Genomic DNA, 23,141 nt, shown 5'->3' on the forward strand with positions numbered 1-23,141 from the left:
CCCAACGTGGGGATTTCCTAGTCAACAGGGTGGCTATGCTTAGTCCTCTTACGTTCTGATAGAATCTGTGGTGCCTGGTATCTACCACTTACTTAGCTCAAAAGAGCTCCAGGTCTTCATTGAAGTTTTGGTGAGGATTAAACATACAGAGAGGAGGATTTGTTTGCTGAATTTTGAATAGATGCTTGGATGTGGTTAAAAACCAGAAGTTACAAGAAGATATTCAGTGAAAAGTCTCCTTTTCCCCTTGCTGTCTAGTTTCAGCTCCACCCAGGGGTGACAGCCCTCTCATTTCTTGATTTTTCCTCATGTTTCTTGAAGCCTATTTAAGCAAATTGGCACATATATGAGACTGCAGGGATTTTTTTTTTTTAAAGATTTTGCTTATTTATTCATGAGAGAGACACAGAGAGAGGCAGAGACATAGGCAGAGGGAGAAGCAGGCTCCCTTCAGGAAGCCTGATGTGGGACTCGATCCCTGGACCCTGGGATCATGACCTGAGACAAAGGCAGACACTCAACCAATGAGCCACCTAGGCACCCTGAGACTGCAGTTTTAAATGATGAAATTGTAATCTAATTGGGATGTATAGCTTTCTTGGTTTCTAACTTTAGAAAATTATTTTAGTTTCTTCCTATGTATCATTTGTAAGGTTGGGAAATATATCAAATACACTTGAATGTTAGGTTATCTCCTCAGGGTTTGCCCCAGGAGTTCTGTAGGGAAAGGATCATGGGGGGATGGGGAATATTTGGGTTTGAAGTTCTATCAGACGAGGATTCCTGTCCCAGATCCACTCAGTATGTCTTCAATTTGCTGAGCCTCTGGTTTTCATTGGCCAAACTGGCAAAGTAACATCTTCCTTGCAGAATCGTTCTGAGGATTAGAGCAATATTTCTCAACCTTATCATTTTTTTTCAATCTTATCAGTGTTTATCACCATTGACATTTTGGGCAGGATAATGCTTTGCTGTTGACATCTGCCCAATGCATTGCTGGATATCCCTGGCCCCCTCCCAGCCCTCCCCCTCACCCCCCGCCCCCCCGCCCCGCAGTTGTCTGGAGACGTTTTTGATTGTCACATTGCCAAATGTCCCCTGGCGGCAAAATCTTTTCTGGCTGAGAACCATTGGATTAAAGATAAAGTATACAGGGTACATAGCACTGGGCACATAGTAAACATGTCCTCAGTAAGTAGAAGCTGCTCAGATTTTTTCTGTGTTAGTATAAGATGAATATTTTCTGTGGATAAAGCTTCTGTAGGAACAGATCCTAGGGGGTACTCAGGGCCTCAGGAGTACATGGACTTTGAGATTCAGATAAAAACACTTTCAGTGGAACAAGTGGCCCAGAGCCATTTTGAGTTAGAGGTGGAAGGACCCTGCTCAAGGACACACTTGAGGCCTTGTGAAATCACCAGATGTGCTTACCACATTTTAAAGGCCCTTATCAGATGTAATTATTTAATTTTGGAATTAACATCATTTGAAAACATGAGTGCAACCAGGGAAGAAAAGAGTTCATGGATGCTCTCTTTCTTCCTAGCTCTTCATTGTTTAGATGAACAGATAAATTGGTTCCATGCTAAGTGGGATAATATGAATGGGTGCATTCCTGACTCTTGACAGCCAAAAAAAGTTGTCAGGTTTGTTTGTGTTGCTCCCCTAACTCCGCCCACAGCTAGATGGAATCTTTTGGGGGTAAAACCAGAAAATAAGAATTTACTTCATTCCCTACTTTCATAAGTAAAGCCTTTTTTCAGTTACTCAAAGGTATGTGTAGTCTCAGGAGCAAAATGCAGTTAATGGAGATCCATTTAGGGGACATTTAAATGACTAATTTTCTTTTTTATTTTTTTAAGAGAGAGCAGGATGGAGGGTGAGGGGGAGAGGCAGAGGGAGAAAGAGAGAATCTCAAACTTGTCACCCAGCACGGAGCCAGATGTGGGGGTGGATTTCACAACCCCAAGATCATGATCTGAGCTGAAATCAAGAGTTAGAAGCTTACCCGATTGAGCCACCCAGGCACCCCAGTTTTTTTAAGTAAACTCTACATTCGATGTGGGGTTTGAACTCATGATCCTGAGATTGAGTTGCATGCTATACTGACTGAGCCAGCCAGGAGTCCCTAAAATGACCAATTTTAATCAAGAGAAAATTTGGATTACATTAAACAGTAATAATATTTTTCTTCATATATATTTTTTTCCTCCATACACACACACACACACACACACAGCATTTTTGAAAAATACTCCTTATTCACCCTGCTTAAGGATTTTTAAGATTGAGATATAATTCATTTAACATAAAGATAACCATTTTGAAGTGTAGAGTTGAGTGACCTTTATTACATTCACAATGTCATACAGCCTTCACCTCCCTCTAGTTTCAAAATATTTATCACCTGTCCTTAACAATTTTAGTAGTTATATTTTGAATAATATAAAATTCCCCAGTCATTGCCTGAGTGACTTTCATTGGACACTGGAATGAGATGCTGAAATTGTGCTGATACCAAGAACCTAATAGGAATTAACATTCTAGTGATGAGTTTGTAACCTCAATCATAAAGTGACTACAACTTTGCAGCCATGTTTTATTCCTGCACTTTCATGGAGTTGAGTAAATTTCTTTAGATCTTAAAGGTGTATTTTCCCACCAAGTCTTGCATCACGGTTTACTTGTATAGGTTAACAACACCAGGGCTCTCTTGAATGCTGCTACACATGGACTGTATATAAAGCCTTCCAGGGATCCCTGGGTGGCGCAGCGGTTTGGCGCCTGCCTTTGGCCCAGGGCTGATCCTGGAGACCCGGGATCGAATCCCACGTCGGGCTCCCAGTGCATGGAGCCTGCTTCTCCCTCTGCCTGTGTCTCTGCGCCTCTCTCTCTCTCTCTGACTATCATAAATAAATAAAAATTAAAAAAAAAAAATAAAGCCTTCCAAACTCATAGCTCAGTTGTGGAATAAGCCATATAAAAAGAAAGAGGACCACATTTAAGTATAGCCATGTTGTTTTGCATTGTTTTCTTGAACTTGTAAAGTGAATTTAGAAAAAGAGACTGCATCACATTAATGGTGGTTTTCCTTCCTTTTAGCACTCCTAGAAGCCCAGGATGTAGAGCTTTACTTGAGACCCCTGAGAAGACATGTTCAGTGTCTCCAGGAGATGGAATTCCCGCAGATCCGTGTGCTAATCGCCCCATTATTTCATACCATCTGCCTCATCTGGAGTCATTCCAAGTTTTATAATACTCCTGCTCGGATTATAGTTTTATTGCAAGAGTTTTGTAATCTCTTCATTGACCAGGTATGTAATATTTTAAAAAAAAAGGGAAGAAGAATCCTTGCCATGTGGTAGGTTTTATTAAACCAATGAAGAACAAATAAAACTAGTCTACAGTAAGAACACCAATTTCCTTTCCTTTTTCAGAAAGGACTTTAATGGTAGCAAAGGCCAGGTGGCTTTTTATTCTACATGGCAGAGAAGCTGTGGAAATCCGTCTGGTGCATTCAAAGGACAGTTTGTTACTGGATTTGTTTAATACCCTACCTTTCTTCAAAGAGATTTAAGACAACTTCTAATAAAAGGCAGATAGGTTGGGTGCCTGTGTGACTCAGTTGGCTAGACATCTGACTCTTGATTTTGGCTCTGGTCATGATCTCAGAGTCATGGAATTGAGCCTTGGTTGGGCTCCAGCACTGGGCGTGGAGCCTGCTTAAAATTCTCCCTCTACCCCACCCTCAATCCCTCCCCACCAAAAAATATAAAAGATAAAAAAAAGTAGATAGGCATAGTGGTTTCTTTGTGGCTTACCCTTTGGTTTCCACAGGAACACTGAGAGAAGACTTTTGGAAAGTAGAGACCTGGTTGGAAAAAAAATTATAAAAAAAATAGTGCAATTGTATTAAAAATTGATTCATAGTTGATCTTTAAAAATCTCTTATTTATATCTCTCTATTCTTCACTTGGAAAATGCTTTTTTGAAATGGGGCTGTTTTCTTAAATCTTCTGTATGAAATTTAATTCTTCATGGATCTATAAAATCAGAGAATATTATATAATTTGAAAGCTAAAAGATACTTGGAGGGTATGTAATCCAGTGGTTCTCAATTGAGGATGTGTCTTAGTCTGCTTGAGCTGAAGACCGGGTGGCTTTATTTTCAGAAATTGTTATCTCACCATTTCAGAGACTGGGGCTCAGATCAAGGTTCCGGTATGGTCGTGTTCTGGTGAGAGGTTTTTCCCCTGGCTTGCCGTAACTGCCTTTTTTGCTCTGTGTCCTCCTCACATGGTGTGGAGAGAGCTCTTTTTCTCTTCTTACAAAGTCACAGTCGAATCAGATTAGTGTGCTGTTCTTATGACTTCATTTAACCTTAATGACCTCCTAAAGACCAATTTCTAGATAATCACACTGGTGGTGAGGGCTTCAGCATGTGAATTTTCGGGGAGACATAGTTCATGCCATGGCAAGCTCCATAAGCAGGGTGTATATCGGAACCCCTAAGGAGTTTCTGTGAAACAAATGCTAGAGAAGCAGAATCTGTATATGGCCTAGACTTTGAGTTAAGAATGCTTTCCATGAGGGGCAGCCCGGGTGGCTCAGCGGTTTAGCGCCGCCTTCAGCCCAAGGCCTGATCTAGGAGACCCGGGATCGAGTCCCGCATCGGGCTCCCTGCACGGAGCCTGCTTCTCCCTCTGCCTGTGTCTCTGCCTCTCTCTCTCTCTCTCTCTCTGTGTTTGTCTCTCATGAATAAATAAATAAAATCTTAAAAAAAAAAAGAATGCTTTCCATGAGAAGTGGATCGCCTCCAGTTGCAACTGACAAACTGAAGCAAAAAAAAAAAAGTATAAATTCATGTGAACTGGCAAGTCTAAGAGTGCAGTAGCTTCTGGAATAGCCTGTTTCAGAAGTCTCAGATAATAATTTCGAAGCTCCCTGCCATCTTCCATTTTGGTCATTGTGTTAGACTTAATTGTCATTACTTGTTAAGTAAGATGGCTTTTAGTCGCTGCAGATGAATATCCTTCTAGTGGAGGAACTTCCCTGGAAAGACGCTGTCCTTCTTTCTTAGTTCTGGTCCAGTGGGTTCTAATTCCATTCCGGGAGCAATCGTTGTGGCAGTGGAGATAGGATAGTTGCGACAGTTTTGGGTCACTTGCTCAGAGGAGGGTGATTGACCTACATCTCTGATCTAGACTAATGCCTCCCAGGCGTGTTGACACTGTAACTCGCATAGAACATAAAAATGCTTTACAGTACAGTGGGCTAAGTTGGAGGGCATTTGGAACCCTAAAAGTGTGCTCATAGACAAGACAGACAGCTCGTAGACAAGGCGAACAGTTTATAGCTCCTGCTGCCCAGGTCCCAGAACCTTGCTGTTCTAAGTGGTGAAGAGAACACTGTTGCCGGCTAAACAACAGTGGTTTGGGAAATGTGTTTTAATTCATTTATTAATAAATAAAAAAAGTCCCTGATATATTTTTAGATGAACTACCTGAGAGTTGAAAAATAGCATCATTTGCTGGATTTCCCTGAGAATTTAGGGTGAAATGCAGATTACAGAATAGATCTCCTAACTTGCAGTTTAGAGTTTCTGGTTTGGGAGATTGAGTTAGTACTGTGTGCGTTTCTTTCTGCTTTTAACGAGGTGGAGTATATGGAAAAGGACTTTGGACTCCGAACAACTTGGATTCAATTCTAATTGAAATACTTAAGGGGAGTTAAATTACTTCTTCAAACCTCAGTTTTCGTATCTTTAAGTGAAGATAATGTCCAGTTCATGGACTATTTGAGGATGAAGAGATATCCTAAGTTGAATGCCCAGTGTGGCATTTAATGGAGGCTCAGTCAAGGCTAGTTCTAAGCTATTGACCTCCAAACTAGTTGCAGCTATTTTTTTTTTTTTTTTTTTTAGTTGCAGCTATTGATACAGATAATAGGTTGGTTCCTTGCTATATTTTATTCTCTCTCTGGCTTTGTTCTATTTCTTTCTTTGTTGTTAAGCAAGTGTGCTGGGTCCTAGTGGCTTTGGAGCTCCATGTTAAAGATCGTGATCCCTATTGAAGAGTCAACAGTTATACTCACAATTTCTTCTATATCTCTTTTAAAAGATACTCATCTCATTTTGAGATTTGTAAAAACTTATTACAAAGCCCTGCTAATGTATAATCCAGAGGTGGTTATTTACTATAGTAGGTGGCTTATAAGAAGTCCTGTAAGCCTGTAAACCTATTATCCCTGGCTTCTGGTCTATGTCAGTGGCCAGTTTGCCAAGCTCCCAAGGAAATAATGTAGCTTCCCTTGTTGCTTAGTTACTGTTTCTGGCTTTTGTACAAATGTTGTAATGACCTGATTTCCTTGATTCTTAAGTGGACTTCATAATAAATGTGCCCTAACATGAGAGAAATCAAAAGTCTGTAATGGGCCAACTTTCATACCTGGGTTCCCTGAAGAGCTGAACTCTCCCAAGTCTTCCCCAGTCATTTGCTGTCTAGTTTATTTCTTACATTAACAAGCACTGTGCAGTGCCTGTTATTTGCTAGGAACTCTTCTAAGCCTTTACAAAAACTATAGATGTAATTCTCTACCAATGCTATGACATAGATAATATTAGTAGATCCATTTTATAATTAAAAAAAAAAATCCCTTGAGGTCAAGAGAAGATAAATAGCCTTCCTGTGGTCACTCAGTTTTTAAGTGGCAGTTTATTACCCATTGTACTAGGCTCCATATTTTAAAATAACAGTTTTGATTTTTAATTATAATGTAATATGTAGTGTACCAATGATAATTGTAAAATATTTTCATTGCATAAAATGTATTATAGAAATAGTCCTGCACATGTATCACCATAAAATTGAGCTTTTTAAAAATCTTTCATTCTCTGAAAACTTACACATTTATGCATTTTATCATATATGTTTTTATTTTACTAGCTCCTTGAAAAATTATTTTACTGTTGGATGTTAGTTTGCTTCCAGTCTCCTCTATTATAAGCAACATACAGAAGACCACTTTATATGAGAATCCTTTTTCCTTAACTAAATGGATAAATGGTTTATTTTTTTTATTTTTATTTTTTTTTTATTTATTTATTTATTTATTTTTTTTGGATAAATGGTTTAATATAAATTTCTGATATTGATCAAAGGGTACAATCTTTTAATTACTCTTGAACAATTTTTGATATTTACAAATTCTTCTTTAAAAGGTTATATCAATTACATTGCTATTTTTCAATGTGTAAAACTTTTACTGTAACTCAGTGTTGAGCATTACCATTTTAAAAGTGGGGTGATTCATTGGGTATACAGGGGTACTATGTTGTTTGTTGATTTTGTACCTTGCACAATTTATGTAGTTACGCATTTTGTGTGTTTTATAATTTCACCATGCAGCTTTCATGTACTCTGTGTTCCATAAATCTATTGACCTTAATGTGTTTATGATTGAAACATTTGAACCCTTGCTGTGTTAAACATCAGAGGTAATAAGTTAGCATTCTCTCATCTGCATTTAGCTAATACATCAGTACAATGTTTTATCTTCTGTGGTATTTTTTTTTAAGATTTTTTATTGATTCATTTGAGAGAGAGAGCAGGGAGAAGAGGCAGAGGGAGAGGGAGAAGCTGACTCCCCACTGAACAGGAAGCCTGCTGTGGGGCTCGATCCCAGGACCTGGAGATCATGACCTGAGTCAAAGGCAGACGCTTCACCATCTGAGCCACCCAGGTGCCCCTTTCTGTGGTATTTTAAAATTTTAGAAAAATATTGCTTCAATGGATGTGGTTTACTTAAATTTCAGTATTGCAACCTCCCCTGGAAAGTCAGAGATCTCACAACACAATTGCTATTGGCAGTCAGTTACGAGAGCTTCAGGTACCCCCGCAGAAAGGTCATGTGCTGTCTAGGTGACTGTGGTCTCCACTATTTGCTGTTGTTCCTGGTTGGTTTCATTCATTTTCATGATATGGCTGATCCTTCTAGGCATTTCAGTTTCAGATCCTTTTTGTTTTTGAAGTAAATGTGTTTCTTTTCTTTTCACTTGTTTTCTAATCATTTAGTCAGATTTAAAAAAAGGCATCATCTCATCATCTGGCCACCTCAGGTGATGGCATATTGGAGTTTTGATAATGGGGTCTTTTTTTTTTTAATGACTGGCAGCTTTTCTCTGGTAACCTGACTCCACTCCCTGTTTGGTGTACCTCGTTACCACTCTAGGACAACCGTTCTGTCCATTCTGTGGCTTGGTATCTTGTTTGTGGATATTGTTGTTCAAGATCCTAGATGAAGAAAAGTTTAAGCCTGAGAGGTGAGCTTGGAAAAGAGATGTCAGGTTTGAGCAGAAAGAAGAATCCATAAAAGCACATAAAAAAAGCAAAGCAACAGCCAGGAGACAGAAGTCCAACTAACATAGTATCACTGATAAATTAATTAATAATTGGTTAATTGGCTTACTGTTAAATACATTGGTTAGTATTTTAGTGTATAAGGCCCCTGGAGTGGGGACAAATTCATCCTAAATCCCGTGGGGTTTTTTTTGGTTTGTGCCGGTACCATCGAGTAGGAGAGAAGAGAGTGCTCATGGTTGGGTATGCTCCAGAGATTTGCTATAGGAAGCAGAAAAGAATTCAGAGTTAAAGAGCTAAAAGGGATTTTGAGGTTCACTTAATTCATCTCTCATTTCATAAATGAGGAAACTGAGATGCTCTCAGATAATGTAGCCAATATTACAAAGGCTGTTAGCGGTCCCTTACTGGGTCATAGCCAGGTCTCCCACCCCCCACTGATTGTTTTCCCACATCCTGTTCCTTATTGAAAGGTTATAGATTGGATTTTCTGACCTAGGGTATTTAGTACTATATTCTTGTCTTTGGGAGGTTAAGTGTTGTGATTGTGTCATTTGTGTGAAGATCCATCAGGAAGAGTAAGAATGAGCAAAGGATGGCTTGTCTGGAAGTTGTTAGGTAGTTGAATAATTGAGTAATTGAGTCAGAGGGGTCTCCTGAAACAGAGAAGGCAATTGAGTTGTCTCCATAGTCTTTTTTTTTTTTAAGCTTTATAAAAGGACACAGGGCACATTTATTATTAAGAATAAATAAAGATAAAGGTCTCTGGAATCCCTAGCCCATATCAAAATGTGAACTCCTTTATAACACACATGGCTAAGGGATTACATGCACAAAGTAATTTTCCATGCAGTCTGAGTGGAGAGTAAGAGTACAGATTGGGAATCCACAGCTTGAACTCCAAGGATCCTAATCAGTATGGATTTTAGAAACTAAACATGATTTTCTTACTGAAAATTGATGGCACAGTCTATATTACATGTAAAACTGTAGCCATTAATGGGAGGAGAATAATATGTCTACATTTAGGAAAAAAAATTCTTCCATCTGGTGGGTTGAACTCAATGGCTTTCACTACATACTCCACTGAGATATGTAACAACTTTCTCAGCAATCAAAAAATTCAAGGCTCACAATTTAAGGCTATGATTTATATGAATTTAAGGTACATCAGGAAGAAATAGTATACAAAAGAACCTTTAGAATTTATGTTTTCTTGAGGTCCTTAAAAGGGAAATTCTGAATTTCCCTAACAAGTATGGATAGGGAAGGACTGAAAGGCACCAGGTGAAGTCACTTGGTGACTGTCCTGTGAGAATTTGGCCACTGCTACATGAATCTGCTATGTGAGTCTTTTTTTTTTTTTTTTTTAAAGTAGTCTTCATGTCCGACATGGGGCTTGAACTCTTGACCCTGAGATCAAGAGTCACATGTTCTACTGACCAAGCCAGCCGTGTGCCCCTCTATGAATCTTTTAAAAACCCTTCTTACCTTTCCATTTTATCTACTTAAAACTAGTTTATGTGGCATTATTTCCACTAGATTTTATGTCCTATAATGTTTCCAGGAGAGATGCTTGCCAACCTAAAAAAATTACCATGATACACTTACCTATATTAGCTCTTTCTCATCTTTACAAATGACCCAGTGCTGCCAGGTAAGGTAACCATATTTTTGAAGTCTCTGGTCTCAGAGAGTTTCCCCTTCTGGGTTGTATATTTCTTTATATGAAAGAAAAATTATGCAGAATATTTGTAGTGAGAATACTCATGCAGATTCTGATTATACAGTTGTCATACCTGCAAAGCTTAGCAGTCATTGCTAGAAAGTATAAATTTGGAAGTTGTAGAGTCTCCTGTTGATTATCCCATTGTATACAAGTATGTCATTGAAACCCAAGTGTCTGAATTTCTAGAATTTACTTTTTGTCTCATAGCATTGCTAGCCCAATTCTAGACATTTATCATTTATTATTAATTAATGTATTTATTTAAGATTTTATTTATTTATTCATGAGAGACACAGAAGAGAGTGGCAGAGACACAGGCAGAGGGAGAAGCAGGCTCCATGCAGGGAGCCCGGTTTTGACTCAGGTCATGATAACAGGTCCTTGAGATTGAGCCGTGTGTTTGGCTCGGTGCTCTGTGTGGGATATGCCTGTCCCTCTCCCTTTTCCTCTGTTACTCCACCTTTCTACTTCTCCCTGTACTTCTCTCTCTCTCTCAAATTAACAAAATCTTTAAAAAAATAATGATTCATTGAGCGGCACTTGGGTGGCTCACTTGGTTAAGTATCTGCATTTGTCCCAGATTATGATCCCAGGGTCTTGAGATTGATCCCTGTGTCAGGATCCCTGCTCAGCAGGAGTCTGCTTCTCCCTCTCCCTCTGCCCCTTCCCCCCATGCTCCCTCTCAAATAAATAAATAAAATATTTTAAAAAAAGCGATTCATTGAAAAAAAATCATTCATTGAAACAGGTATTTTCACTATAAAAGTAAACATTTTTTAAAACATAGTTTTAATCAGTTTCCTTTCATTAAATCCTAGGCAACAGCTTACCTTTCACCTGAAGACCTTCTGAAAGGAGAAGTTGAAGACTCTCTGGAAAAGGTTCAGGTGGCTATTAATATCCTAAAGACTTTCAAAAAGTCTTTTTTCAACTATAGAAAAGAATTGGCAAGCTATTTTATGGGAAATAAGGAGCTAAAACTATGGGATTTCCACTCTCAACTGGTGTTTTGTAGATTTGACAAATTTCTGGACCGTTTCACGAAAATAAAGGTATTATTTATGGACTTGTAATTTATTCATATTGTGGGTGGGTTGAAAAAAATCTTGTAGTTTTCTGTGTCATTCAGGAGACAGTTTAACCTATTTGGATGAGAGAGTGGGAGATAGCCTTACTAAAAGCCCTTCATAAAAAAAAAAAAAAAAAAGAACATGGAAATATGTGCTTGTGTATAAATGTGTTTCAGGTACTTAAAAAACGAACATTGAATGAATACACCCATGTACACACATTCACACACACATTTGTATGGAGCCAACTGGCCAACGGTTGTTTTTAAACAAGTACTATTAGCAGTGCCTTGGACTCTCTAAACTTCTTTCAAGTTTGAACATTCTTGTTAATATAAAATTTGTTGAATTTGATCCCAAACTAGAGCTTCATTTTTCGAAAATTCTCATCCTCTTAACCAGTCTGAATGCCTCTTAAAATATGACTGCTAAATACCTAACCACGGGCAACTGGTCCTCCTTCTTTAACAGGTCTTACACCCCCTCTCAGAAAGGGAGGTGATTCACTGCAAAGTGTAAGTGTCTACAAATCGGAGTTGTATGTATTACCTGGGAATCTGATTTAGGATTAGAAGGACATAAAGTTAGGGAGTCATATGTTTAGCTATGGCAAAGTACATATTACTTGTACTGCTAGAAAATTCTCATGAAAAATGGGAATGTGGTTTTTAAAGAGGCAGTAACTTTGTTCATTTATTATTTTTATTATTTTTTTTAAAGATTTTATATATTTATTTATTTATGAGAGACAGAGACAGAGAGAGAGAGAGAGGCAGAGACACAGGCAGAGAGAGAAGCAGGCTCCATGCAGGGAGCCCGATATGGGATTTAATCCTGGGTCTCCAGGATCAGGCCCTGGGCCGAAGGCGGTGCTAAACCGCTGAGCCACCTGGGCTGCCTCAACTTTGTTCGTTTAAATCATTTATAATTTTCTGTCATGTAAGCATCCATTAACTCACTGATTTTGAATGTCTGATAGTGCTTTTTCTTTGCAACTTTGAAATTCTGTTGTCCTGGTCAATATGGTGGGATGATCTTTATTGTATTGTGTTTTTACAAAGGATATATTTGTCACCATATTGGAATTTGAAAAACTGGAAAGACTTGAATTTGGTGGTACCAAAGGAGCGATTTTAAATGGACAAATCAACAAGATGATGGAAGAATTTATGGACCTGCGTGAAGTTTTTAAACAGAGCACTTATGACCCATCTGATTACAATAATATGGTAACACTGTACCTTTGCATTTTCATTTCATAGAACCCTATAATTTTAAAGCTGGGAAAGATGAAAGGTCACAGTGGTAATAGGTACTATCTGGTTACGAAGTCTCTTACCTACTTAGTGGTAGATCAGGGACTGGAGCTTAGGCCTTTGCATTTAGAAGTTTAGAACATTTAGAACTGTTTTTAACAACAGTGGACTCAGTCTGGATTTGTTTCTGGCTTATGTGTATTGGAAAGGAACTTTTCACCTTAACTCATTTTCATATGACTGTCTGATTTCTCTGTAACTTGTGTGTTTTATTTTAGCCTTTTCTGGAATCATTGGATAATTTTTTGGTCTGTTTGAACATTTAGTTTCCATCCATTCACTACATATATTATTAATATGTATATTGTCTCATGTTTTTTTTTAATTCTATAGTGCTATTTGTAGTCTCATAATTTCAGTCTCAAGGAAATAAGGGGAAGCTTTCAGACTTAGGTGGTTCTGTTTTGTGCCACTCCCAGCAGGTTAGTAGCTGGGGAGAGATACCTGTGAGCATCCTTGCAGCTTTAGGATAAAAAATAGCTTTGTTTTCAGTTCTTGGCCAAGAAGGGTAAAGTCCAGGTACCAAAAAAAAAAAAAAAAAAAAGGATTTAGCTCTAATCTTCATTGTTAATACAGAATATGAATTTATTCACTGTTGTGTTTATATTTGGTCAAATAATTGATTCTTTGTAATGCACAGATGCAGTACCTTAGCCTTATTGAAGACAAGGTCAGCAAACTTCATCCTTCTGAACTGTAGTTAGCTTTTGGGAAGTGAAAGTAATTATGAGAGGACACAGCCACGATGTGTCCTGCTGTTTTATGGAAAAGTAGGAGGAACCTAGGGCCCTGGTGACAAATAGCCTGAGCTCATCTCCGGAGCCTGGTAAGATGTCTCACACTTGGCAGGCATTCAGTGAATCTGCATGGAATAGAACTCTTGCAGCGCCTTGGCTTAGCTCTCCTGCACAGCTTGGCAGAGGAGTGCGAGACCCAGCATGCATGGGATCCTCAGGTGCATTTGAGTAGCAAAGTCTGGATTTCCTCATGATTAGAAAACCTGGCAGTTTTTCAGAGTGCCAGGGTTGGAGAATGAGGCTGGGTCTAGCTGATGTCACTACCTTGGCAACACCAAAGCTCCTGAATTTATCCTCTCTGCCCAAAGCCTGGCACAGTCCCAATCAAGGAGGAATAGAAATTTCGTTTGCTCTTGACATTCATACATATTTGCTTGGTATTTGTATTTTGGTATTGACTGTTTTGAAGCCCCATTTATTTTACAAGTAAAACAGGCAAGGCTTATTCCTTTAAATTAAAAAAAAAAAGATTTATTTTTGAGAGAGAGCATTCATAAGCAGGAGGGGCAGAGAGAGAGAATCTCAAGCAGACTACTTGCTGATTGCAAAGCCCAACACAAGTCTAACAACCCCAAGATCATGCCCCCAGCCAAAATCAAGAGTCAGAGGCTCAACCGATTGTGCTACTCAGGTGCCCCCAGGCTTACTTCTGATGTCTGTGTCTAGGTTGGAGACCCCAGTAACCTGCCCTTGAAGTGCTCCTTCATCCTCCTATCTGCTAATCTCACTTTAGAGTAGAATCTAGAAGCTCCTTGACTTTGATCCTTTCTTAAAATTAAAATGCTAATTAACTATAAGTTCATTTAATTGATTTATGTTGAAGAGCTTTGCTTTTTTTTTTTTTTTTTTTTTTTACCATGTCCTGGTTATCAGTGTTGCTTCAGAATGTTGGAATGATTACATATTTTTAGCTTAATAAGCTTTTTATTTGGTGCTTTTTAGCTGAATACATTATTGATTTTTATGGTGAAATCAGTTTGTAATTTTTATGAGACATTTTCTCAAATTACTTCCAATCTAGTATATTCATATAGGTTTACCACATGCCTACCCCTTGCTCTTCTCCTCCCCCTGTGTATACATCTGCATGTTCCCTGGTCCCTATTGAATATATGGTAGTGCTAACAGAACAGTTGAGTGTATCATGATTTTGGTATAATAATGGTTTAAATATGGTTCAGTAAATTAAAGAAATAATTGCTAGTAATTTGCTTTTGGATATGCTAGTATTTGTTTTTCTCTTAATCAATCTCAAGCCTATAATCAGGCTTTGAGCTTTTATTGCCATGGCAAAAGAGGTGTGCCACTGTGGTCCATTTATAGAACATAGGGATTTTCTCAGGCGTATCCATAAAAAAATTATTGGGCTTCTCAATTATTTTTGAATGGAAAGATCACTTTAGGTATTTTCCTTGACTTCTTCCTATGGAACTGTTGGGAGTTAGACAATTATGGGGAGAGGCTTGGATTATTTATTTTTTTAATTGAAATTGATTTGACATACAACATTGTGTAGATTTAAGGTGTACAACCTGTTAATTTCATACATTTATATATTGTAATGTGATTGTCATTGTAATGATAATTAGCACCGCTACTGCATTGCATAATTGTGTTTATTTTTAGTTGTTGGAATCATTATGTTCTAGTCTTTTAGCAAGTTTGATATTAAATGAATGTGGACACAATATATTAAAATAACAAACTTGTTAAGAGATTTGCTTTATTAATTGTATTTAACAGCAAATCTGGTGACTTTAAGCTCAGCAGCTTTGCTGACATTTTGAGGTATTAGTTGATTAAATAAAATTCTCCAGATAACTAAGCAAAGGTGGTGGCTGTTTGTGAAAGTAACATCTTGGCTCCACTTAGTCTCTGTGAATCAGAGTCCATTAATATTTACTGAGCAATTGCTGGGTGCCAGGAATCGTACCAAACCTTCATACATTCCTGCTTCATTCTCACTATAACCCTGAGAGTGACACCCAGGCAGATGATAACAAGCAAATTACCTGAGATGACACTGTCCCCAGGGGTGGAACAGATTCCAGCCCATGCCTAGCACGCTCTCCGCTGTGCCACTGTGACTCTTTAGTATTTGTCTCCTTTGTTGTCTCCTCGTTGAAATGAAGGGAATAAGTTCATGGGGGGGGGAGGAGATGCAGTTGGAGGAATTTACCTGAGCACCTGTGCCCCAAGGTGAACTGATCCAAGATGCAGCGTGTCTTGCTTCTAGTCTGTCATTATACCAGAATGTAGAATACATTTTCAGAGTTGTTATTTAGTTAATCTATACTGGGTTGTATTATAATTCCTATAATTAGTCCTCTGTTCTGTTCTGGTCTTCTGAATGATTGATTCTTCTATTACTATGTGTAGCATTTTCTAATTTTAGTGATAGAAATTTAGTAGCTATCTACAGGATTTTCATATGCCTTACCTGCTTATTTTTCAAGATAAATTTATTCTTTAAAAGCATGACATTCTTTTGGAAGTGTAACACATGCAAAAATGTACTCCCTTTCTTCTTACTCTGCTGTCTCTTCCCTTAATCTTCCACTTTCTCTCCCCAAAGGTTTCTACCTTAATGAGTTTCTTGTAATATTCCAAAGATACTTTTTTTTTTAAAGATTTTATTTATTTATTCATGAGAGACAGAGAGGCAGAGACATAGGCAGAGGGACTCGATCCCAGGACTCCAGGATCACACCCTGGGCTGAAGGCAGGTGCTAAACTGCTGAATAAAAGTGGTGAGAGTGGACATCCTTGTATTGTTGCTAATCTTAAGAGAAAGGCTTTTATCTTTTTACTTTTGAGAATGATGTTAGCTGCAGGTTTGTCATATGTAGCTTATATTAATGTGAGGTGTGTTCCCTCTAAACCTACTTTATTGAGAGTTTTATGCGTGGATATTGAATTTTGTCGATTGCTTTTTCCGCATCTATTGAGATAATGATAATAAGATTTTTATCCTTTATTTCATTAATGTGTCTTTGGTCATGATGACCATCGTGAACGATCCTTCCAGTGTGTTGTTGAATTTGGTTTGCTAATATTTTGAGAATTTTTGCACTTGTGTTCATCAAGGATATTGCTCTGTAATTTTCTTTGTTGTGTCTTTGTCTGGTTTTGTTATCAGTATACTGACCTCATAGAATGAACTGGGAAATATTTCTTCCTCTCAGATTTTTTTAGAATAGTTAGAAAAGTATTAACTCTTCTTTAAATGTTTGGTAGAAAAAAAAATAAATGTTTGGTAGAATTCACCTGTCAAGCTACCTGGTCCTGGACTTCTGTTTGGGTTTTGTTTTCTTTTTCCTGATGCTTTTTTTGTTGTTGTTGTTACTAGTAATTGATCTGTTCAGATTTGTATTTCTTCTTGATTTAGTCTTAGAAGGTAGCATGTTTCTAGGAATTTTTCCATTTCTTCCAGGTTGCCCACTTTGTTCATGTATTATTTCTCATAGTAGTCTCTTCTAGTCCTTTATATTTCTGTGGTGTTAGTTACTTTTCCTCTTTCACTTTTGATTTTGAGTTTTCTTTTTTCTTTGATGAGCCTGGCTAAAGATTTATCATTTTTGTTTATTGTTTCAAAGAACCTGCTCTTAGATTCACTAATCTGATCCTTTTTTTTTTCCATTTTTAAAGTCTTTATTTTATTTATTTCCTACCTGATCTTTATTTCCTTCTACTGACTTTGGACTTTGTTCTTTTTTCCTAGTCCCTTCAGATGTAAGATTAGGTTCTTTGAAATTTCTCTTGTTTCTTGATTTAAGCCTATATTACAATAAATTTCCCTCTTAGGACTGCTTTTGCTTTGTCTCAAAGATCTTGAAACATTATGTTTGCATTTTATTTGTATCCAGGTATTTTTTTATTTCCTCTTTGATTTCTTTAATGACCCATTGGTTTTTTAGTAGCATATTTAATCTCTATGTGTTTGTATTTTGCAGTATATAATGATTCTTGAGTAATACCAGGAAATTTTTTTTTTTTTTTTTTTTTTTTATTTATGATAGTCACAGAGAGAGGGAGAGAAAGAGAGACAGGCAGAGGGAGAAGCAGGCTCCATGCACCGGGAGCCCGATGTGGGATTCGATCCCGGGTCTCCAGGATCGCGCCCTGGGCCAAAGGCAGGCGCCAAACCGCTGCGCCACCCAGGGATCCCTTTTTATTTTTTTATTTTATTTTATTATTTTATTTTTTTTTATTAATACCAGCATTTTGTTTATGCTTTAGTAAGTATTTAACGAGAAACAGCTATGTGCTATAAGAACCCTATTAAATATTGGTACTATAACTCTGAAAACTAAGTCTCTTCATTATACTCCCAGAGCTTTGACTCCAGGGGAGAATAGAGGTAGGCAGTTACCCAGTGTGCTCAGTGCTAGGGTATGAAAAGTACAGAGTGCTGTGAGAGCATTTGTGAAAGGCCCCCTGCCAAAGGAGGTGCAAGGAAACTGAGAAAGTCACTGAAGGATAAATAGAACTGAAAAATAAATAGAAATTAAGCAGGTGAAGCGTAGTTAAAAAGAAAGGGATTAGCAGAAAATTGTATCTTGCAGAGAGAGAGGATGTGACAAGGCAGGTGTGGCAAGATCCTACTGTGAATGGGGGAGGGGAGAAGGTGCTGGAATAGTTCAGAGCAATAAATACGGTCCAGATCACATAGGGTTTTGTGGAATATGGTGAGACTTTGAGACTTTATCTTAAAAAATAAGAATTATGAATTAGAGTGATATCATAAGATTTCTATTTTGTCTTATTAAAGATTTTGATAGAGCAAGCGTGCACAAGCAGGGGGACCTGCAGAGGGAGAAGGAGAAGCAGGCTCCTCGATGAGCAGTGAGCCCGATGCAGGCCTCGATTCCAGGACCTCTGGATCATGACCTAAGCTGAAGGCAGATGCTTAGTCGACTGAGCCACCCAGGTGCCCATAAGATTTCTATTTTAGGAAGCTTGTTTAGATGGCACTTTGAAGAATTAGAGGGACAATAACAGAGGTGAAGGAAATAGTTGGAAAGTGCTTAGCAGAAATCCAGGTGAGTGGTATGGTGATCTGGACCAGAGTGACACTGAGAGAGGAAGCACAGTGGGTGTACTCAAGAGGTGTTAAAGAGAAGAGATAGCACTTGACTCAGAGAGAAGGGAGCAAAGGAGATGGCTGAAATTCCTGTTTGGGTGTCTTAAAAGAGCTGCTTCATAGAGTAGATGATGAATTGAGATTTGTACAATGAATTGGGATTATCTGTGGGACTCCATGGGGAGAGATGCCATTGCCTGTTCTGAATTTGGGTTGAATGAGTAAAACAGAGTTTGAGAGAGGAAGAGAGACAGTTGGACAGAGATTTGCCTTTTCCCCTTGCTGAGATGTTAAGTACTAACTGTTTAAGTAATATTTGAGCATCTCAAGTTGTATGTTTCTTTTTTTTTTTAAGATTTTTTTAATGTATTCATGAGAGACCCAGAGAGAGAGAGAGAGAGAGAGAGAGAGAGAGAGAGAGAGAGAGGCAGAGACACAGGCAGAGGGAGAAGTAGGCTCCATGCAGGGTGCCCGATCCAGGACTCAATCCCGGGTCTCCAGGACTATGCCCTGGGCTCAAGGGGGTGCTAAACTGCTGAGCCACCTAGGCTGCCCAAGTTGTATGTTCCTTGTTGCCATACTGAGAGGAGGGATAAGTTAGGCTTGTTAGGACTTGTTGGGAGGTTTTGTTTACTTTTTTGAAAGTCAGTGATCCTTGAATGAAGAGACTGTCTCTCATTCAGACCTGGAGACTTCCTCTTGATGCTAAATATAACATTGTGGTAGATGACACATAGAGCCCTAGATCGTTGCCATTACACTCTGTTCTCAGGACATGTGAAAGTCCACACAAGGGGGCAGTCCTTCATAGAGACATTAGAAACATCACGGTTGCCAGGCTTTAAATTCTGATTCTGCCAATTAGCAATGGTGTGACTGTGGGCAGATGATTTGACTTATCTGAGTTTGTTTTGTCACCTATAAAATAGAAACAATACTATCGGGGATCCCTGGGTGGCTCAGCAGTTTAGTGCCTGCCTTTGGCCCAGGGTGCGATCCTGGAGTCCGGGGATCGAGTCCCACGTCGGGCTCCCGGCATGGAGCCGGCTTCTCCCTCCTCCTGTGTCTCTGCCTCTCTCTCTCTGTCTGTCTATCATAAATAAATAAATCTTAAAAAAAAAAAAAAAACAATACTACCTACACCATGTGTTGTGCAAATTGAGTTAAAGCATTTAGAACAGAAAACTGAATGTTAGCTGTCCTTATTACTGCTGTTATGAATAGATGAGGCTTGATTTCTAGAGGTAACAGAGGACTTCATGATGTGAAATGTGTGGTGTGTGCTCTAGGGGCCATTTGATCGGAGAGCCCACAGTGTGAATTTCTGGGGCTTCTTCACCGTGAATTGCGCTGCCATACGGATGATAGTTGCTCTTCCATGATTTCATTCTTTCTGATTATGAGAGTGGGTGGTAAGTATTAAGCAGAGACTGGGAGCTGTTAAACTGCATATTAACACCCTGGGAAAACACAAGAGCGTTGTGTTTGATCTGTATCACCAACGATGCTTTCTTACAGACCTGTGATTTCACTTCTCACCTGAAGAAAGTGCTTCTTGCTAGGCTTTCTGCTCCATGAAAAACAAAACAAAAAACTCTCCTATTTAAACTTGGACTGAAGTTGTGATGACAGTGGCTTCTTTTTGATTTTTTGCCAGGCTTTGCTTTATCGTTTATAATCACAATGGACTGGGAGAGAGGGAGGACAGGCTGGCGGGTCAGAGTTGTGTCACTGGGGGTCTGAGCCAGTGGAAAGGACAGGCTGACAGTGCTAAGTGCTCCAGGTTCCTCTAAGGCTGCCATTTTGAGCAGTTAGCCAGATAGAGCCCTTCCTTGGTTTTGTCTGGGATCCCAGTGTGAAACATGGTTGGGGAGGGAAGGGGCAGGGAGGGAGAGGGAGGGAGCCACGTCATGCCTATGTGATGGCTATTTTCACTGTTGGATACTTTCCCATAAACCATCTTACTTTGGCTCTTCCAGGAATTTGAAAGTGATTATGTCGCGTTTAAGTCGAAAACTTTGGATTTTGACAGAAGGCTTGGGACAATTCTTTGCGAAGGTTTCTTTAACTGCAATGGTTTAGAAGCTGCATTCAAGGTTAGTTCTGAAGAAGCTATCATTAAAGAATATTTTACTAATGAATAATACGGATTGTTAGATGAAAGGAGTGAATACATTCCTTTCTGATCCAGGCAAACTATTAACTGGTCACATTCTGTTGATATTCCCTTCACTGAGTTACATTTTACTTAATGCACTAATGAATGGTATTTGCTTGGGACAAGGTCCGTTTTAGGACTTTGGACTATTGATCTTTTCTCAAATTCAGTGTTTGAGCTCTTGTTACCTTTAAAGCCAGTTTGGCATGGCCTGTGAAATCCTCATTCAAAATGTTGCCACTGTGAAAAGTGAAAAATGACTTAATGCAAGATTTTCTCTTTACTGTTGCTTATGTGTGTTGGGTTCACCTACCCACTTGGCTACTCTGATTGAAACAAATAGGAATTTGTATACAAATGTACATTTCATCAGGCATAAGACACCGTTGATAATCACACACACCATTATTTTTGTACATAAATTAAAATGCTGCCAAAAGATGATGATGAGGGATGCCTGGGTGCCTCAGTGGTTTAGTGCCTGCTTTTGGCTCAGGGTGTGATTTTAGAGTCCCAGGATCAAGTCCTGCATCGGGTTCCCTGCATGGAGCCTGCTTCTCCCTCTGCTTATGTTTCTGCCTCTCTCTCTCTGTGTCTCTCATGAATAAATAAATAACTAAAATCTTTTAAAAAAAGATGATGATTCCATCAATTATATAACATGGTCCACTTTCAGATGTTAGGAAATGAAAAAAATGTTGGACAGATGAAGAAATGTGGTATGGGATATTTGTATTCCACGTTGGATAAAAGAAACACATTTTCTTAGACCTCCCAAAAGGACAGCTTATGATGTGGGGAAGAGGGACACTGTGTGAAACCGGCTTGTCAACTGCAAGTCAGGTGTAAATTCAGATGACATCCCAAAAGAGGAATGGAGAATTTTGTTTCCGAAGAAACACACCTAGGGAATCGTGGGCACAATTCATTGAAAATGGCAGTGCAAAACAATAGAACAGACACAGACTTTACACAGGCTACTGTTTGATTTCAACCTTTAAATTCACATGACTGGTTGGGTGGTGGTGAAGGTGCAAGTGTCTTCTGGCCCCAGTCAAGCTTTTTATCACAGAGAACTTGCAAGGATTGGGTCCGGGGTGGCTCAGTCGATTAAGTCTCTGACTCTTGATGTCAGCTCAGGTCATGATCTCAGGGTTGTGAGTTCAAGCCCCATGATGGGCTCCACACTGGCATGGAGCCTATTTGAAAAAAAGAAAAGCATTCATAAGGATCAAATAGTTCTTTGTTTTGTAAGAGCTGGTAGATGAAACTGAGATGCTATTCGCCAAAATATATAGCTTATTGTAAAATTTAGCTGCCTGTGATCCCATCTCTCAGAAATTACTATTTAATACTGCCACTGCTTTTCTTTGGCTACGTATGCATACATGTATCCCTCTGACAAGAGTGATATCACTGGCTGACCCTCTTCAATAACCTTTTTTACTTAGGAATGGATCATAAAAATATTCCTGGTTTTATAGCAGAATTCACTACTTTTGTAATGGCTACATAATGTATCATACTCTGTGTTACTGGAACTACTTTGTTACATGCTTTTATAAATAACAGGAGGAAAGAGTATAGATCTTTTTACAGAGGCTCATACCTTTTCTAATTCATGTCTCCCTCCTTCCTGTAGCACAGCCGTTAATAATGGATTCTATTTTAGTAGGTGCCACTTATGTTTCTAAACAACTTTATCTTTTTGTCGTGTTTTTTGTCTTTAACCTTGCACATATTTGTATCTTGTCTATGGAAACATACAGCAAGAGCCCCCCTGCCCAGTAGCTCTGCAGGCCTGGGACATCATCTTACAGGTTTTGTTACTTTAGATTCCCTTCTTCTGTGTCTTATAAAGCAGACATCTACACACTGCTTGAAGTTGTGTGGACCGACTGCTAGTCAGAGCAGGAATAGTAGTAGCAGAAAGAAAAAATTACAGGGTCACATATTGAGGAAAAATTATTTCTACCATAGGTACAGGATGATGATCTCTATTTTGCCTTTAGGTTCCAGGGAATAAATAGTTACAGACAGTTTTCTGAAGACCATGATTCATGCCTGCTCTCGGCAAAGACATGACCAGGAAGGGCAATGGGACCAAACAGTGTTCTACCCTAATAGGAAACTGTAGTTCAAAGCCTACAATGTTGGCACTGAGTAAAAAAACAAGACAAAGCACAACACTAAAAGATGTTTCTCCAGAATTTACAGTGTCTGCATGAAGGTAGACCGAAATGTATAAGATGTATCCAGAAAAGTCTTTAGGCAGTAAAATTGAAAGCTTGAAAATTATGAAATGTACAAGATTAAAGAAATCTTGTGAAGAGGCAAACCTAGGAAAAATACAAAGATGTACTACTTCAGTAGTGGCAACAGCGTTATGAAAAACCATGTTACATAGTGAAACAGAGAAGTAGAAGAAAAGGTAAACTGTATGGATCTCAGATGGTATATTCAGGGCAAGAAGCATGTGGTGGGAGTCCATTTTTCATCTTCTGAGGCTGATCAGAAGGAAAATGTCTAAACTCTTCACAAAATAGCTCTCAGTTTCATGAAGCAAGAGGTTCATATGCCCCCCCCCCCCCCCCGTTCTCATCCCAGAGGGTAGTTTTTATGTATCTGTAA

At 38.7% G+C, this 23,141-nt stretch overlaps 1 protein-coding gene across 1 annotated transcript in view; it reads left to right on the top strand.

The window, feature by feature from the left end:
• DNAH11 (dynein axonemal heavy chain 11) overlaps positions 1–23,141 on the top strand; it is a 318,773-nt gene that overhangs the window by 13,947 nt on the left and 281,685 nt on the right. The window contains 4 exon segments of the mRNA XM_038557079.1: positions 3,103–3,314; positions 10,905–11,138; positions 12,218–12,385; positions 20,332–20,448. Of these exon segments, the coding sequence (XP_038413007.1) occupies positions 3,103–3,314; positions 10,905–11,138; positions 12,218–12,385; positions 20,332–20,448 (731 nt within the window).

The sequence above is a fragment of the Canis lupus genome, chromosome 14 (genome assembly GCF_011100685.1).
Source record: "Canis lupus familiaris isolate Mischka breed German Shepherd chromosome 14, alternate assembly UU_Cfam_GSD_1.0, whole genome shotgun sequence".
NCBI classification, from domain to species: Eukaryota; Metazoa; Chordata; class Mammalia; order Carnivora; family Canidae; genus Canis; species Canis lupus.